General features: G+C 50.5%; 6 protein-coding genes across 12 annotated transcripts; 1 reads left to right on the top strand and 5 right to left on the bottom strand.

The window, feature by feature from the left end:
* Positions 1-4: 4 nt before the first annotated feature.
* LOC112342088 (probable inactive leucine-rich repeat receptor kinase XIAO) lies at positions 5-1663 on the bottom strand. Its single transcript, XM_024663338.1, has one exon. It carries the CDS (start codon positions 1661-1663, stop codon positions 35-37), a length of 1629 nt encoding a protein of 542 aa, XP_024519106.1. The 3' UTR covers positions 5-34.
* An 859-nt stretch (positions 1664-2522) lies between these two features.
* LOC9637130 (histone-lysine N-methyltransferase setd3) lies at positions 2523-4355 on the bottom strand. Its single transcript, XM_002989476.2, has 5 exons — positions 3988-4355; positions 3747-3913; positions 3399-3686; positions 3061-3333; positions 2523-3000 (listed from the first exon to the last, which is right to left on the bottom strand). The coding sequence occupies exons 1-5, from the start codon at positions 4337-4339 to the stop codon at positions 2626-2628; spliced, it is 1455 nt and encodes a 484-aa protein (XP_002989522.2). The 5' UTR covers positions 4340-4355; the 3' UTR covers positions 2523-2625.
* Positions 4356-5047: 692 nt separating this feature from the next.
* LOC9636397 (RING finger protein B) lies at positions 5048-6568 on the top strand. Of its 3 annotated transcripts, none has more exons than XM_024663238.1 (7): positions 5048-5226; positions 5287-5469; positions 5519-5688; positions 5743-5881; positions 5931-6026; positions 6091-6297; positions 6373-6568. In XM_024663238.1, the coding sequence occupies exons 1-6, from the start codon at positions 5104-5106 to the stop codon at positions 6277-6279; spliced, it is 900 nt and encodes a 299-aa protein (XP_024519006.1). In that variant the 5' UTR covers positions 5048-5103; the 3' UTR covers positions 6280-6297; positions 6373-6568. The 3 variants fall into 3 exon arrangements, with proteins under 3 accessions (XP_024519006.1, XP_024519007.1, XP_024519008.1); XM_024663239.1 differs by having other exon boundaries at positions 6370-6568; XM_024663240.1 differs by having other exon boundaries at positions 6091-6302.
* LOC112342057 (protein SUPPRESSOR OF GENE SILENCING 3 homolog) lies at positions 6451-8482 on the bottom strand. Of its 2 annotated transcripts, XM_024663237.1 has the most exons (8): positions 8339-8482; positions 7803-8268; positions 7556-7738; positions 7288-7478; positions 7096-7222; positions 6936-7034; positions 6660-6864; positions 6451-6593 (listed from the first exon to the last, which is right to left on the bottom strand). In XM_024663237.1, exons 1-7 carry the CDS (start codon positions 8347-8349, stop codon positions 6691-6693), a joined length of 1251 nt encoding a protein of 416 aa, XP_024519005.1. In that variant the 5' UTR covers positions 8350-8482; the 3' UTR covers positions 6451-6593; positions 6660-6690. The 2 variants fall into 2 exon arrangements, with proteins under 2 accessions (XP_024519005.1, XP_024519004.1); XM_024663236.1 differs by having other exon boundaries at positions 6451-6864; positions 8339-8481.
* An 8-nt stretch (positions 8483-8490) lies between these two features.
* On the bottom strand, positions 8491-11287 carry LOC9636396 (pre-mRNA-processing factor 39). 3 transcript variants are annotated; one of them, XM_024663233.1, is made up of 12 exons: positions 11105-11287; positions 10772-10983; positions 10447-10614; positions 10076-10400; positions 9879-10022; positions 9678-9830; positions 9506-9622; positions 9384-9461; positions 9177-9320; positions 8873-9115; positions 8728-8814; positions 8491-8659 (listed from the first exon to the last, which is right to left on the bottom strand). In XM_024663233.1, exons 1-12 carry the CDS (start codon positions 11165-11167, stop codon positions 8630-8632), a joined length of 1764 nt encoding a protein of 587 aa, XP_024519001.1. In that variant the 5' UTR covers positions 11168-11287; the 3' UTR covers positions 8491-8629. The 3 variants fall into 3 exon arrangements, with proteins under 3 accessions (XP_024519001.1, XP_024519002.1, XP_024519003.1); XM_024663234.1 differs by having other exon boundaries at positions 10946-10983; XM_024663235.1 differs by lacking the exon at positions 11105-11287 and having other exon boundaries at positions 10707-10803.
* Positions 11288-11854: 567 nt separating this feature from the next.
* LOC9637129 (periodic tryptophan protein 2) lies at positions 11855-15634 on the bottom strand. 2 transcript variants are annotated; one of them, XM_024663231.1, is made up of 10 exons: positions 14876-15634; positions 14371-14825; positions 14060-14311; positions 13911-14003; positions 13488-13859; positions 13088-13429; positions 12799-13026; positions 12523-12745; positions 12184-12473; positions 11855-12027 (listed from the first exon to the last, which is right to left on the bottom strand). In XM_024663231.1, the coding sequence occupies exons 1-8, from the start codon at positions 15627-15629 to the stop codon at positions 12542-12544; spliced, it is 2700 nt and encodes an 899-aa protein (XP_024518999.1). In that variant the 5' UTR covers positions 15630-15634; the 3' UTR covers positions 11855-12027; positions 12184-12473; positions 12523-12541. The 2 variants fall into 2 exon arrangements, with proteins under 2 accessions (XP_024518999.1, XP_024519000.1); XM_024663232.1 differs by having other exon boundaries at positions 12184-12454.
* Positions 15635-15663: the final 29 nt, after the last annotated feature.

Raw genomic sequence — 15663 nt, 5'->3', positions numbered from 1 at the left:
TTCATCAAGCGGTCACACGCTCGATGGTGATGGATTACGAACTGGAAGCTAGAAAGGACGGCAGCAACATGGTGGACGAGCTAGAGATTCGATTGCCAGCATCCACAGAGCTGGGAACCAGCTTTGTGGGTTGCCGCAAAGTACACAGGAAAGTCCAGAAGAACGCGTAGAAGAAGGCTGCCACGAAGATGGCGACGCTGACAAGTGTTGTCACGCCTCCTTGGTCCTGTTCGCTACCACCTTCTCCGTCTCTTCTAGGCCTATGCGGCGGCGTAGCAGTGCTCGAACAGGTGTTGATCAGTGGCAACCCACAGAGCTGGTTCCCAGCGAAGAGAGCCGCGTCCATGGACGAGAGTTGCGGGCTGTCAGGTATCCGTCCCACCAGGCTGTTGTTGGAGACGTCGAGGATGGTGAGGAACGAGAGGTCCGCCATGGACGATGGTATGGAGCCATTCAGAAGATTGCTCGCGAGCGCCAACCTGGAGAGATTCCTTGCGTTTCCCAGGGACTCGGGAATGGGGCCGGTTAACTGGTTGTGGCTCAGGTCCAGCACCTGGAGATTGTAGAGGTCGCCGATGGCCGCCGGAATGCTTCCACTCAGCTGGTTGGAGGAGAAGTCTATGGTTGTTGGCAAGGCGAAGCCAGCATAGACGAGGCTTTGCGCGTGAACCAGCGGGTAGGTGGTGCTCATGTTGTAGAGCTGGACGTTGGCAAACAGTCGGCCGATGCTTGCCGATATCTCGCCCGAGAACCTGTTAAGCGAGAAGTCCATGGCTCGTAAGTTCCTGAGCCGGGGAAGCCAGTCCGGGATGGAGCCGCTGAAGCTGTTGTTCGAGAGGAAGAGGAACTGCAAAGTCGAGACGTTTTGCAGCATGGCCGGGACTTTTCCAGAGAGGTTGTTCGATCCAACGTCGAGGCCGATCAGCGAGCTCATCTTGCCGTAGGAGGCCGGGATGGGACCGACAAGCTCATTGCCGGAGAGCGAGAGAATGAGCAGGCGGCTCAAGTTCCCGAAGCTGTCCGGGAGATTTCCAGAAAACTTGTTCTGCTCCAGCCAGAGAACGACCAGCTCCGTGCAGTTGGAGAGTCCGGAAGGGAGCTCCCCACCGATGTCGTTGCCATTGAGAACTAGCTGCTGGAGATGCGAGAGCTTCGAGAGCTCGCCTGGGATGGTTCCAGTCAAGTCATTGCCGTTGAGCCATATCTCTCTGATGTTCGAGCAGTTTCCAAGCTCCGGAGGTATAGAGCCACTGAAATGATTCCTCAAGAGAACCAGCAGCCTCAAGTTCGTCAAGCTTCCCACCCTCGCTGGCACTGTCCCGTTAAACAAGTTTTGCGAGAGGTGCAAAGTCTCGATGCTCGCAAAGTCGCCATCTTCCAGCTCCAGTGGCCCGGAGAAAAAGTTGATTCCAGCGCTTAAAACCGAGAGCTTGTGTAGCCTTCGCAAGCTCGGTGGCAAACCACCCTGGAGCGAATTGTTGGAGATATCCAAGTACCTGAGCTCCAAGTTCTTGCTCCAGATATCAGGTAGATCTCCACTAAACCTGTTATACGATATGTCCAGGCGCGTCAAGTTCGTCATCTCCCCGAAAATCTCTGGAATGGAGCCGCTGAGTTCGTTGTGCGAGAGCTCCAGTGCCTCCAGTCCCAGATTACCTCCCATGGAAACGCTCCCAGTCAAGTTGTTGATGGACAGGTTGAGCGATTGCAGCGTGAAGCTAAACTTTGGAACTCCAGCCACTCCCAAGAAGTTCCCACTGAGGTCCAAGCTTTCCACGCTCTCGAGGCTGGAGAGGCTTGCCGGGACCTCTCGCAGAGAATTGGAGCTCAAGTTGAGGAGCTTGAGCTGCGTGTTCTTGCAACCAGCCACCTCCAGCGAGGAGATGTTATTTTGTGAGAGGTCCAAGCGAGCCAGCGATGGAAGCTTGGCCCAGATGGAAGGAAGAACTCCCGAGAGATTTAACCTGGACATAGCGAGGCCCTCCACTCGGTTGTCCGAGCTCCACTCCACACCGCGCCATGCTCTTGGATTGGCGGTCTCGTTCCACACTTTGATGCCAAGCCTGTCACCGAGAGAGAGCAGAGTCTGTGTGTCGTTGGCGATCCCGGATGGATTCGTGGGGCACTGCGACCGAGATGTTGGGAGAAAGACGAGTAGAAACAAACCCAGCAGCAAATTGGAGAGATACATGGCCGATACTTCTTATTCAAACCAACTTATTCTTTCATGTTCTAGTAATCCATTCATCCAGAGTGCAGTCGTCGATGAAAGACCAGGAAACTCCACAAGCTATCATCAAAGATGAACGCTCAGGAATATAGAATGTGGCCTTGGAACTTCTTTTGATTCGGACCATGACTTCACCAGTTGGACTGGACCGACTGATGTTCAAAGAAAACCAAGTCAACGAGAACCTAGAAAACAACATGCGCTGCACTTTCACGCGCGTTGAAACGCTCGTGCGAGACCAAGGAGTCCAACCGAAGTTATCTGACAGTTGTTGTCCAAAGGACTTGGCGTGTTTCGTTACAAGGTTATTTGATGTGAGTTTTGCATTTCAGATTCGTGGAGACGACCTTTTAGAAGCCTTTCGAAAGCATTTGAGCAGAACAAAAATAAATTACCTATTGGAACTCTGCTCGGACGGCTCTGAGATCCATCAATCTCTTCTTAAGCGATTCCAGGACGCGCACCACCAGTCTCTTCTTCGTCAGCCTGAACTGTACCGCGATCCTGCTCGTCTCCGCCAGGGATTTGTCCGAGAGCTTCGCCTCGTCCTCCTCGATGGTCGTCTTGAACTGGTTGAAAACGATTGCTCCCAGGCCACAGAGCGTTCGCAGCACTCGCTCCTCGTTGTCACTGCTCACCATGCTCTCCACCCCCCAAGCTTGTAACGAGACGAGCTCTCTGCGCTCGAGTGGCTCCTGGCTCTCAGCGTGGAGGATTCTCAACGCTGCTAGCAACCGCCCATCAACCTCCTCCGGACCTCCAAGCGTCACCTACACATCAAAACAATGAGTTCTCGCTACTTCTTTTTCTCGCAGAGAGTAACTGTGAACCTTTTGTGATTCTCCACTATCAGCGAGACCAAGTTGTTTGAGCCGGTCCACTTGCCAAGAAGCCGGAGATGAAAATGGTGGCGAGCCCGTACGACTCAAGCCCGCTATCATCCTGGCGTTCTCCATCAAGCTCCCATCGTACCTCAGCTCGATGCGATCGTGTGGATTGTCAGGGATGACAAAACCGTAGTCTAGCAAAAGCAGATCATTGCTGAGCGGGCCATAGTTTAGAGTGATCGCTGATCCCTTCTCCAAGTTACGTTTAGTCACCACCTGAAAGAAAAACACGAGTCAAGTGATTGATGTGTTTGAAAGGTAGAGAACAACGAACAACGAACCTTCAAGAAGCTGACATCCTGAGCATCCCTCGACAGGTCCTCCTCGATGTGAGCATTCGGCTGGAAGCTATGATTGCACATATCAATCAGAGGAAGCATCATTGCCGAGCAAAGCTTGTTGGTGACACCGTGAATCCGGAAAGCCCGGCTCGAGACAGCAGCCATTGCCCAGCCGAGCGCTCCCGAATCAACAAACTGACCGGCAAAAGGATGAATTTCTTCCGGCAGTGATTCTAGCTTGGCCAACTCGGAGGAGAACTGCAAGAGAAATCGGCACCTCTTTTTCACCTGAAAGAGAAAAGCAAAAATGCGATTGAGATTTAAATCCAGATAGCAAAGTTGACTCACTTGATGTGTAACAGGTGCGTAGTCGATGCTCTCAATGTCTACTCCAGAGAAAAAAATCGGAAGGGTGAAAGAGTGTGGAAGCATGCTGATATATGGCCACCAGTAAGATCCTTTCTGAGCTCTTTCATACAAAAGCTTGAGGCCCAGCCTCATTGCCCAAAGCTCCTCTATCAGTTCCTGGCAAGACGAGGTCAGTACCAGCGAAACAGGAAAGGAAAAAAAGAACTTTCAAGTCGACTACCTGGAACTCGATTAGCAATCTCGCAAATCACTCCCTCCGATGGCGCTAAAACCGCAGCATTCTCGGGATCAGGCATCGGCATTGGAATTCTTCGCGGCAGAGTGATTATCGTGGAACCCTGAGGCAAATCCTGAGTCGCCACAAGCCCCATACCGTGAGAAGATCCACTGTGAACGACATGGAGGCCGCTCCACACAAATCCCCCCTGATTCTTCACCCAGCCCCGGAGATCCACACTGGCAGCGACGGCCGAGGCCGCGGAGCTCCAGCGCCTGGCGCCGTGGACCGGCATTCTCGCCCTAGCGCCTGGCGCCATCGCCTGGGAGCAGCAAAGAACCACCGCACCTCTCATTTTCAAAACCCCCCTAAAAACCTAAAGTCTTGGATTTTGAGCTGGAAGAGGAAGCGCGCCCAAAGGTATGTATGTTCTTCCGCGCCCTGGCGCCGATCCTCGCCTCGATCGATCGCATCCTATTGATCGCTTGCTCGCATTCTTTGCCAGCAGATGGAGGACGATAGCAAGCGGAAGAGGGACGATCTCTCCGGAGACGAAGGCGCTTCCGAGGAGGACGACGATCTGGACAGTGATGACGAGGAGATGGCTGGAAGGGCCGCGTATGAGAAGCTCCTTCCAGAGGCCAGGGATCAAGTAGGAGATGCCAAGCCCAGCCTCAAGGACATGGAGATCAAGATTTGCTGCGTGTGCCGCGCCAGGGTCACTGGTTGGGTGGGTCTTATGGCTCACGCCAAGGCCTTCAAGAAGAAGTACGTGGCTCAGCATCGCGGCTACCACAAGGCCCTTGTGGAGGTGATCGATCCCAAGCCGCAAGATCGCGGGAAGAAAGTGGAGCTCGCCGAGGCCCGGGTGAGCTCCAGGGTCTTGCTCGAGGATCACAAGAAAGTGGTCTGGCCGCCGGTGGTGCTTGTGGATTGCTCCAGCGTGGAGCAGGCTCGGAGCTTGATCGAGGAGAGTGTGATCGATCAAAGTAAGTGCCAGTGTTTTCTTTTCTCTTTTGATTCGTAACTGGTGTTCTTGCTTTAGTTGAGAGGGTCTGCGAAGGATTTCTCGTTGTCTGCAAGAAGATCCCCCTCGCTTTGACGCTGCTGCGCTGCTTGATGGAGCCGTGTAAGGTGCTCCAGCCGGAAGACATGGCGCGGATTGATCCGGAGAGAAAACTGGTAGACTGGTGCGCTATGAGTTTGGATGAAGCTGCTAGCTACATGAAGGATCTCAACATGGTGCGAGCTTCACTTTCTTCTTGTTTCTGCTTTTATAGCTCCTTTTGTTTTCTGTGTCAGGATGAGGAAAAACTTGCTGACAACGTGAAGGCTCAAAAGCTTCAAAGCTGGAAGCTCGAGGTCGCCCAGGGGAAGACAACTTTGCTGAATTCGAATCTAGCGAGCATGCTGAAGCTCCGGGAGGACAAGCTGACGGAGCTACGACAGAGACACCAGCCCGCTGATAATTCGGAGGCTCTTAAGGTGACAGAGACTCTCTCTTTGGTTTTCTTACTTTGTTGTTGTCTTGTAGCTCGACATCCAGCGAAAAATGCAGCTCTTTGAGGAGCAGCTGAACCACAAGGAAAAGCAAACCGCGCATCAAATGGTTTTGAGGAGAGCCAAGATGGTTAGGCAAAGAAACGAAGCTCTCAAGCAGAAACAACATCTGGAGCGATTGCTGCGGAAGCAAGCCAAACAAACGTGAGTTTTGTTTTCTCTCTCTTTCTCTCGATTCGCGATCACCATCTGCCGCAGCTCGGAGAAAATGGAGCAGCTGAAAGGCAAGCAACAAAGGGATGAGGAAGAGCAGCGCAAGTGTCTGGAGAAAATTGAATCGGACTTTCGGGGTGAGGAGTTAATGCTTATCACACAACACGAAAGTGAGCTCAAGCAGGTGAATTGACTTCGTAGCTTGCCGAGATTTGATTGCTTTTCTTTTTCAGCTCCAAGAGGCGGTGGAGAAAGAGACGAAAATGGCACTGGACGAGCTGCTGGAGAAACAAAAGCGGGCCAAGCAAGAGCAACAAAACTCTCCAAAAGTGAGTCGCTTGCCAACATTTGATGTCTTTTTTCTCTCTCATTTTCCGTGTGGTTCCTTCGCAGGAATGCATTGTTTGCACGAGGCAGTTTTCATCGGAGCTAAGGAGGGCAGTTCTCGTCCCATGCGGCCACTACACGATGTGCATCGAATGCTGCTCGGGAATCTGGAACCTCCGCAAGCCAAAGTGCCCCGCAAAGTGTCCCGTCTGTCGTATGGTGATCGAGCTCAAGCCCGAGGTCACCTACGAGTGAGCAACGTACAACGTCAAGGTCGGGTATAAGCCTCTTTTCCAGAGCGGAGCATCTTCTTCACTATTGAGCTAAGCCTCTCTTTCATTTAAGCAGGAAAAGTCTAGCGAGACAACTATCGGAACTTACACAAGTCAAGCAAGAACAGGAAAATTCTAGCGAGACAACTTTCGGAACTTAGAGAAGTTTAGCAGAGGTATATGATATATAGTCTGGTCGGTCCCCCGACAAATTTTGTACACTCCCAACACTACTATTCTCTAGCTTATAAAACCGTGGAAGATCCCCCAAATACTTTGCTCCAAAAGTTAAAGCCACTATGCATAGTTCCAAGTTCTTGTTGATCCTGAAAAGAGCCTTGATTCAGAAAAGCTCCAACTTACCGGAGTATAATGTACGTATGGTAGATAAATATCAGTCAAAGAGCTTGATAGGCTTCTTGTTCTGGACGGTCCGGCAGTGGGGACACTCGTGGTTCTTCTTCCACAGCTCGTCCGCACACGGCTGGCATGACTTGGCATGCTTGCAGGCGATGTAAAACACCTTGGGCCTTTCGGGGCCAAACTCTTCGAAACAAACCTGGCACTCCTGGAAAAAAAGTTTGGATAAAGAAGCATTAGAACAAAGCTCTGCTTGGATCACAAGATGAAGAGACTTACAAGCCCAAGGACGGTCTCCATCTCCTTGTCCAGAGCTTCCTGGCCGACGTTGTAGCTGTTCCACGCTGCCTCCTTCTTTGCAGCGCGCTCCTCCAGGAGCTTTGCAACGCACAAAGAAAAACCTGCTTTAGGAAAAAAGGAGAAATACAAACTTGCTTACCTTCTTCCTCTCCTCCAAATGCCGCTCTTTCATCTCCCGCAACTTGAACTCATGCCTTGTCTTGATTTCGTCAAGGCCCTTCTGCGCTTCGGTAGCGATAGCCACTTGAGTTCTAGCGCGCATGTCCCTGCAAGGATACGAAACATTGACAGTGAGCGAGAAAGATGGAATAGACCAGAGAATGCTTCTTACGCCATGGCCAAAGCTTGCTGCACTCTAATATTACTCTCCAGAGACGAGTTGTCTCGACGAATGCGAGCCATCTCATCTTCTTCGTCTTTGAGGTTCTTGTTGATTTCGGCGCGCATATTCATCTCTTTCTCGGTGAATTGCCTCAATCGCTCGGCCTTCTCCGCTTCAAACTGGTCTATCATCCGCTTTTTCTGTCACAGAGAAACATACGACCGCATCAGAATACGAGAAGAAACGAAAGAAATGGAATGGACAAAGCACTGCCTACTTGTTCTTCGTGCTTTTTCCTATTCTCCTCCTGCCGGCGCTCCTCGGCAGCATACTCCTCGTCCACGGCCATAATCTCTGCCTTGCGCTTGTCCATGGCGGCCTCATCGGCCGCCAGTTTTCTCTTTTGCTCGTTCACCGATGCTAGCAGCTCGGCTTCAATCTTCTGGTTCTCCTCGCTAGCCTGCAAAAGAAATCCTTTGATCAAGCTCATACTTGAAGAGAAGAAAAGAAGCGGCCTTCCTCACCTTCATCTTCTCTCGCTGCGACTTCATCACTTTCTCTTGGAAACTCTCCTCCTTCCAGTTCCTCACCAGTCTTTTCTTCCTGTCTAGCTTCTTCATCTCGTGCGGCTCCACCAAGTATCCATAGAGCTCCTTCTTCTTCTCGCCATAGCGGACCTCCTGCCGCTCGTCACGCCCCCACTCGTCACGCCCCCTCTTGCGATCCTTGAACGCATCATGGAGAGCCACCGCGTCGATGTACCCAGCGTCGCAATCCGGGAAGACGACGAGGTAGCGGCCCTTGTGCCCTTCCTCCTTGTACACGGGAACAACCCTGCGGATCGCGATCTTGGGCGCCACTGCGCTCACAGCACTCCTCACCTCCGCGGCATTGAGGCCGATGCTCTTCCCAGTCTCCGGATCATGCCCCAGCCCCGTATGTTCCAGCAGCACGCACGGCGGCCACACGATGAGCTTGTCCGCGCCGTAGCTGTTCGAGAGGAAGCAGCGAGATCGATCGATCGATCGATCTCAAGCAAGAGAAGAATCCAGAATCATACCTTGCCTGCATTCTTCCAGAGCGATCGCGCGCGTATTGCAAGAATGCCCCGATGCTGCTCGATCGTCTTAGATTCTAGGAACTCTCCCTCGCTCCCTCTAAAATCCCCTAAAGAATCGTTTAAACCCTAAACAAAATTATTGCTACTGGATATTCTCGATTCAAACGATAGTAAGCACTTAATATATATGAAGCTAACCTCAAAACGTTTTCGTTACATTTTACGTGCTTTCAAGGGTCCTCCAAAAGAGAGAACAATAAGATCGTCTTCCCACTCCTAAGTAGTTCTCTATTACCACGCTGAAGCAGTCCAATTTCCATCCTAAACAGCCAAGAAAAAAAAAATGAGAGAATTTTCAGCAATAAACTTGAGAGGAGCTTTCACAGTACTTGTTGCTGATAAGCTTGAGGGTACCCAGCGTAGCTTTGTGCCGTTTGCGGCTGCTGGGGATAGCTGCTATAGTTATAGTCCGTAGCCTGCGAAGAGTTTCTATGATTTGTAAGATGCGTGACATTGAAACCAAAACGTTCTTACCGGGTATGCTTGGTTCCATTGTTGTTGAGGTTGCTGCCAGTTTTGGTAGCTCCACTGCGCTTGTCCATTGGTATAACCAGCGACGGCGTTGGAACCGGTCTTGACGAGCTTGCTCCGATCAGAGACGGCGCTGTCCAGTGACGAGCGCTTCTTGGAATCGCTGGACCTCGAGTACAAGAATGCCTGTCGATGCCGCAGCTCAGCCCTCTTACAGTCTTCTACAGTCCCATAAGAATCCAGAAACTGCCGCAAAAACCATACTACAAATGTGAGTGCTTACGATAAAGGAGTAAGAAGTCACAACCTCAAGAAATAAACTCGATATCTCCTCACGATCAGATGATTGCAAAGCAGCGTCCGAGCCGCTGCTGAGTATAGCACGTTCAATGATAGCCTCGAGTTTTGGTATGTCCTTCTCGGGAGAGAGAGTCTCAAAATGGATCGCAGCCTGTAAAGAGATTTCAGCGAGTATAGCAAATGAGAAGAAAAAGAAAAGGAGAAAGAAACTTACCTCCAAGATAACTTTGGAGTTCGGTAGTTTCTCCAATGCAAGGGCCAAGATCTCCTTCGATTTACCTGAGAGTCCGGCCTAGAACACACACTGTCAGAAAGGAAAGCATCAGAAGTTCTCACCTCAGAAAGGAACCGGATATATTGAATATACAAGAAAGACAAAACTCTCGATTCCTCCTTCGCTTTTTCCACTTCCAAAGCAGATTCATAGATGGCACAAGCGCCGTCAATATTCCCCTAGATTACAAAAATACGCTTAGCATCGTATGAAAAATGGGACAAATCCATGTACCTGTCTTTTCTCAAAATTTGCGTGCTTAGAAATAACCTCAAGAAGCCCGGGAGCTATTTCAGAGCTGAGAACGCTATACTCTTTTCGAGCGCCTGCAGCATCTTCCCTGCGTTCTTTAAATCTAGCAGCGTAGATATGTATCTCGGGTCGTCTCTGCAATACAGAAGATGTCAGAAAAGAACGTAGAACTCTTCGATAAACCTTGACAAAAATGTGTAGTGCGCGATCCAAAGCATCATCAGCTATCTCAGATCGAGATTTTGCTTCCATTGTATGAATATAGCGAATCCAATACTCCGGATAATTTGCACAGGCGATCACACATCTCTCGTATGCCTTCACTATCTGCAATTAAAATACATTAGTTTCAGCGTCAAGTAGGGAAAAGACAGCATTACCTTGTCAAAGTCACCTTCTTTTTCCAGAAAATCCAGGTAGCGATGCCAGTTGAGTAGTTGCAAGTCATCTAGAGGCTTGACATGAAAATACGGCCTTCTTATAGCGGTTTCATACTCTCGAACTTTTGCATCCCACTCCTTCGTCGATTTATATAGCTCCTCTCTTCTTCTAATAAACCTTTCAACTTCTGGATCCTTTGGGGCTTCTGCAGTTTCATCAGCTCCTGCTTTATCTATTTGCTCGGGAACAGTATTATCGGCTTCTGCGCTATCTTCAGGACCTTTCAGTTCCGCTATGGGTCGATTGTTGGCTAACTCCTTGAAGCTGAAAGAAAGCATTAGCATGCAAACTGTTTTAAGAATTTTCTTACTGTGAGAAGTAGCGATCCAAAGCTTGAAGGGCTATCTGTAAAATCCGTGTATACAACTGAGTGATGCCTACCCAGTTCGAATGAGAATACTCAAAATCAATGTACTTGTCCCAAAGCTGATGCGCCAGGTAGTCGGTGCCGACGTGCGAGAGTCCACGCTCAAACAACCTGAAAAAAAAATAAAAATGAAAAAGATAGTTGTTATCCCATCGAAGTTGATAAAGGAAGAAAAAAAAACGTAAACGTAGCATGAGCCTGACCCCATCAAAGAAGGCATATCTTCCAGCAGAAGGCAGGGACCTTGCTCTTAAACAGCTAAAGTTACCTTCCTACAACACCAGTGGTGTTCACCGCGATTGCCGACGGCACCAGTTTGAAGGTATGTTGCCAAGAAGCAAAGAGAAAAGCAACCAGCCCACTAAGAACATGAGAAAAACGAAAAGACTGAATGCGAGGACGAACTAAAAAAGGAAAACCATGCTCAAACCGTTTCGCCAACCTTCCCTCTGGAGAAAAACATTTAAAGTAGGATGAAAGCTGCAGAAATACCAGCCAACGGTTAGAAGGAAACAAAGAAGCTAGACAGCTCAGGGATTGACAAAGCAAAACACTGCCCAGTCAGGATAAAGAAAAATGCCACCGGCGTGCTAAAGTTTACCTCCTCAGCGCTTCTGGATCTTCGGGCTTGGCCGCCGAAACAAAGGAGCAGTAGTGCACCCATATGTCGACTGAGTGCGTCACGGCTTTCACAGCCCTCTCGTAAACCTCGATGGTCTTCTCGGGCGTTGCCAGCCGGTTCTCATGGTCCGCGTATTTTTTCCAGTAGCCATAGCACAGAGGAAACTCGGCCAGGAACGTATCATAGCACTGGCGAAACTTGACTATATCATCCTGGAAGAGAAAAGAAGAAACGAAAGCTTTAGCACGTTTTGAGAGACTCAAGAACTCCAAAAAAGAAAAAAAAAAAAAAAAAACGCACGAGCTTCTCAGTCTCTTGAATCAGCTGCGTCCATGAATTAAAGTCCGCTGGATTGGCATTCACGATGCCCCACAGCCTCTCTTCCTCGTTGCTTGGAGCTGGAAAAACCAATCCTCTCAGGCTAAAAGCTCTAAAAAGACCTGGAACACATACCTAGGACTTCCTCGCCGTTTTGATCCACAGCCACGCTCCGGTGATCATACTCCACGGCCTTGTCAGCGGCCGCGGCGCCATAATCCTGCATTCGAGTCCCAGCGTACTCCTGACCATCCATAGCCGAGCTTCTAGACGTAAGAACAAGCGAGCTCAATCAAGCGCGGCTAGGAATTCTCTCCAGAACTAGGACTCGCAGAAATCCTCGCAATACCTGGAAATCCTAGAGCGCGCCGCCCGCCCCCAATGCTCTCATGCAGCGATTGCTCGATCCCAAACACATAGCATTTTTATTTCTAGGGTTTGTTGGGCAGAAACGAAATAAACCGTTGGATTGCGATAACCATCCATAAGATTAAAGCAATCCCAACCGTTGGAATTTGACACCCAGTGTACTAACTCGACGCTCCTAGTTCTGCGGTGACTGCTTCGTCTCTCGCTCCACCTTCCTGAGACACAGGAGAGAAACTGAGATGGAACAAAGATCCAGAGAGGGAGAAACGAAGTAAAACAGAGAAATCACTAACAAGAGGGACTATCGTGCCCGATGGTTGGGCCGACGATACTCTGGTTGTGGAGTGGCTGGCCAGCAATGAGTCACTAACCAGAGTAGCTGAGAGTGCAGAAAGTTTCGAGGCAGATGCTCAGTGATTGTCAAAATCGAAGCAACATCTCGAGGTGCTGCCACAAGTTACAGAACCTTGTCGATCAGGTAAGTTTTGTCTACTGTTTAGCTCGGTGCAGCTCTGATCTCCTCTTCGTCTTGCTTGTGTCAGATGGATCCTGCCGCTAGGAAAGCACGCAAGGAGCAAATTAAAGCAGCACTACTGTAAAACGTACTGCTGTTATTCGTTTTCTGAGTTATGCCGCCAGCAACTATCTCCATTCCAATCACCTAAGGAATTGTTTAGTTCACATTCAAATAAAAGAAAAAATAACTTCACCTCAGTTCTCAAGCGTCCATTATGAGCATAAGTCCAAGCTTTGTTCCACGCTCTTGCTCTTAGTGGGGGCCGAGCACAGGTAATGGAGAAGGTAGTCGTTTTTGGAAGCGGCTGTTGCAAGTTGTTCCTGCAAGCTGGCAATGGATTTAAGCAGGGACTTGAGAGCAGGCATGAGTTCCCTGTTCTTCGACTGGATTGTTCTGCCATGCACAGTGCAAAGTTCCTGTAAGAAATCCAAGTTAGCACTAAAAACTGGACTTCTAACTTGATACATACCAGGCACCATCTAAGTAAGAACTCCAAATGAGGTGTCTTCTCCAGGTACTGCGCAAGTGCATCAATGAGTGTTCCAAGGTACGAAAGTGAGACGTTCGAGACAACATCACTAATCGCAGAGATATCTACGGCCTCGACACATTTTTGAATCAAAAGTGGCTCGTTCAGCCGGAGTGCTAGCAACAATGCTCGTGAATAGCGCTTGCTTTCCAGTGCATCGTTGATTGCCTACACAAAAAGGCAACAACAAAAAAGCTTCACCCAGTGAGCTCCTAAACAACAATTGTACCTCCGGTGTGACATCCACATCGAGATCGGTGGGATCAAAAACAAGGTTGTCCATTGAGTAGATGAGCAGGCCTTCCGTTGTTGCAGCTGCCCAAGACCTGCCAGTTGGAGAGATCCTGAGACACTTGGTGCGTATAATTGGCCTCGCAGCATTGGTCTGTGCCCCTGGTAGTCCCTGCCCCAACTTCCCTCTAACTTGACCATCAACACCGGCCTCGTTGTCGCTGTCATAGTCATCGATCAGATCTATAGGACCTGCTGCAGTCATTCTCTTCGAGTTTAGAAAGTCCAGAATACCATCCAACGAATAGTTGTGAGATATCTGAAACCTTCGTAGCAAAACCTGCACAGACGATATATCGTAAGCATGAAAGCCAAGCGAGCTTGTGAGTGATAAATACCTGGTCCGCGACGTCGTACATGCAAATGTACTTGCTGGTTCCTCCAGCAAGCAGTAGGCTCCCGTCGGCTGAGTAAGACATGGTCGTAAAGCATTTCCCCGAGCTCGAGTTAGCGGCCGTTCTTCTGTCGCTCATCAATCTCCCTCCTGCAACGTCACGCCTGCCTTCTATCGTACCCATAAGCAAGCCGTCAATCGGGTCCCAGAAGTGGATCTGACCATCAAGTGTTGAGCAGGCCAGTTGCTTTCCGTCCGGACGGTAAACCACGGTGAGCACGTCATGCGTATGAGTGAAGGCTTCAACCCCACCCTTGCCTTCAAACACATCCCACAAGCGCACGGTTTTGTCCCATGACGAGGAAGCCAAGAATTCCTGTCAAGACGTGTTAGAAAGTGGAAAGCATTGTCGCGTAGGAGTACGCACGTCTGTAGGAGAAAAGGCCAAACCATGAACCGGTCCCTCGTGACCACTGAGGACGTCCACTAGCCGCGCTGTTTTCATGGACCAAACGTATATCTAGCAAGAGCAGTAAAGCTTGAAATGAATCGAGAAAAAGGAAAGCGAGAAGATACCTGGAATGTGTCCAGCGTTCCAGCACATATGATCTCTCCACTTTGGTCTGCAGCCAATGACACAAACTGCGTGGGTGCTGGCGTGGTGAAGGTCCGGAAGTTTCGATAGCGCATCAGATCCCATGCACGTACAGTGCCATCGAGAGATGCGCTCAGCACGGCATTACTTCCGGCCAAGAACAACACTGCGGTCACTGCATTTGTGTGCTCGGCAAAAGTGACGAAACAGAATCCAGACGCAGCATTCCACAACTGCAACACACCACAAAGGCATAAGCGACGGCGAAAGAAGAGACTGATCAAAGCCAGACCTTTACTTTGTTGTCATCAGCGCCGGTGGCAATCAGCTGCGAATCCGGTGAATATGCAACACAGTTGACGTCGAAGTAGTGACCTTGCTGCTTGAGTATGTAAGTCTCCGAGCGCCAGTCCCACACCAGTAGCTGGCCCAGTTTTGCACAGCCGAAAGCTACCCAGTTTCCGGTCCTGTCGAACACTGCGGTGGTTATCTTCTCTTTGGAGATGGATAGCAGATGTATGCACGTAAAGTCGGGCATCTGGTAGATCCCAAACACTCCAGATGAGAACCCGGCAACCACGATGTTGAGGCCACTGTGGTAGTCGCACGCCGAGAGCCTTCCATGCTGGTGGAACAAGTGCTTCTTCATGAGCTCCCACTGGCCTTTATCGGGACGTAGAACAGGTAGCTTTCCCTCCTCCTTTCGAACAAGGCCATCGGATTCTTCCAAGTCCTCCTCCTCGAGAGCTGATTGGTAAACGTGTGAAACCGAGGAGTCAAGTGATCCAAGCAAATACCTTGCAAAGCTACGTCCTCCTTCCGGCGCTTCCTCGACTTTCCTTGATCGTCAGCTCCATCGAGCGCGGGAGCTGGAAGCTCTTGAGCCGGGTGGAACACCCAGTGACACAGCGCGCCATCCTTGGAGAAACTATAAGCGCCAATCCCGCTCTCGGTGTTCTCAGTGAAGAAGACGCCATTGACAACGTTGCGGTGCGCAGAGAGCACGACTGGCCTGTAGCCCTCCGCATTGCTCTGGAGCGTGAAGATCCTCACCGCGAAGTCCTTGCAGCCGCAGATGATCCAATTGCCGTCGGGGCTCCAGCCGAGGCAAGTGATCGTGTCGTGGCTGCTGGAGAAAGTGTGGAGCAGCTGGAACGCCATGAACTCCTTGCGGCACCCGGGCGTCCTCCACACCTGGAGCAGCCTGCCCATGGCCACGGCAAAGAGCGATCCATCGGGGCTAAATCCGAGCGCCGTGACGGGCGCCTTGAAGGACATTCGGTGGAGGAGAATGCGGCGCGCAAGGCTGACGAGAATGCAGCGGCCGCTGGCGTCGATGGAGAGCAACAGCGCGCCATTGGGGGAGACGGCAACCCTAGACACATCGCCGCCATTCTCCACAGGCAGCGTCCAGCACTCGGATTTGCGCAGCTCCGTGACAGAGATGCGATTGCCTACTGGCGACACCAGCGCGGCGCTCCCACCGGCAAAGGCGACATTGCCCCCGCGATACGGGGCGCCCACGAGATTGCTAAACCTGTAAGCGTTCATCGGTATAAACCCTAAATCTTAGTCCCAGCTAAAC

The sequence above is a fragment of the Selaginella moellendorffii genome, unplaced genomic scaffold, assembly GCF_000143415.4.
Source record: "Selaginella moellendorffii unplaced genomic scaffold, v1.0 SELMOscaffold_98, whole genome shotgun sequence".
NCBI classification, from domain to species: domain Eukaryota; kingdom Viridiplantae; phylum Streptophyta; class Lycopodiopsida; order Selaginellales; family Selaginellaceae; genus Selaginella; species Selaginella moellendorffii.
This window is presented reverse-complemented; position numbering and strand designations above follow the sequence as displayed.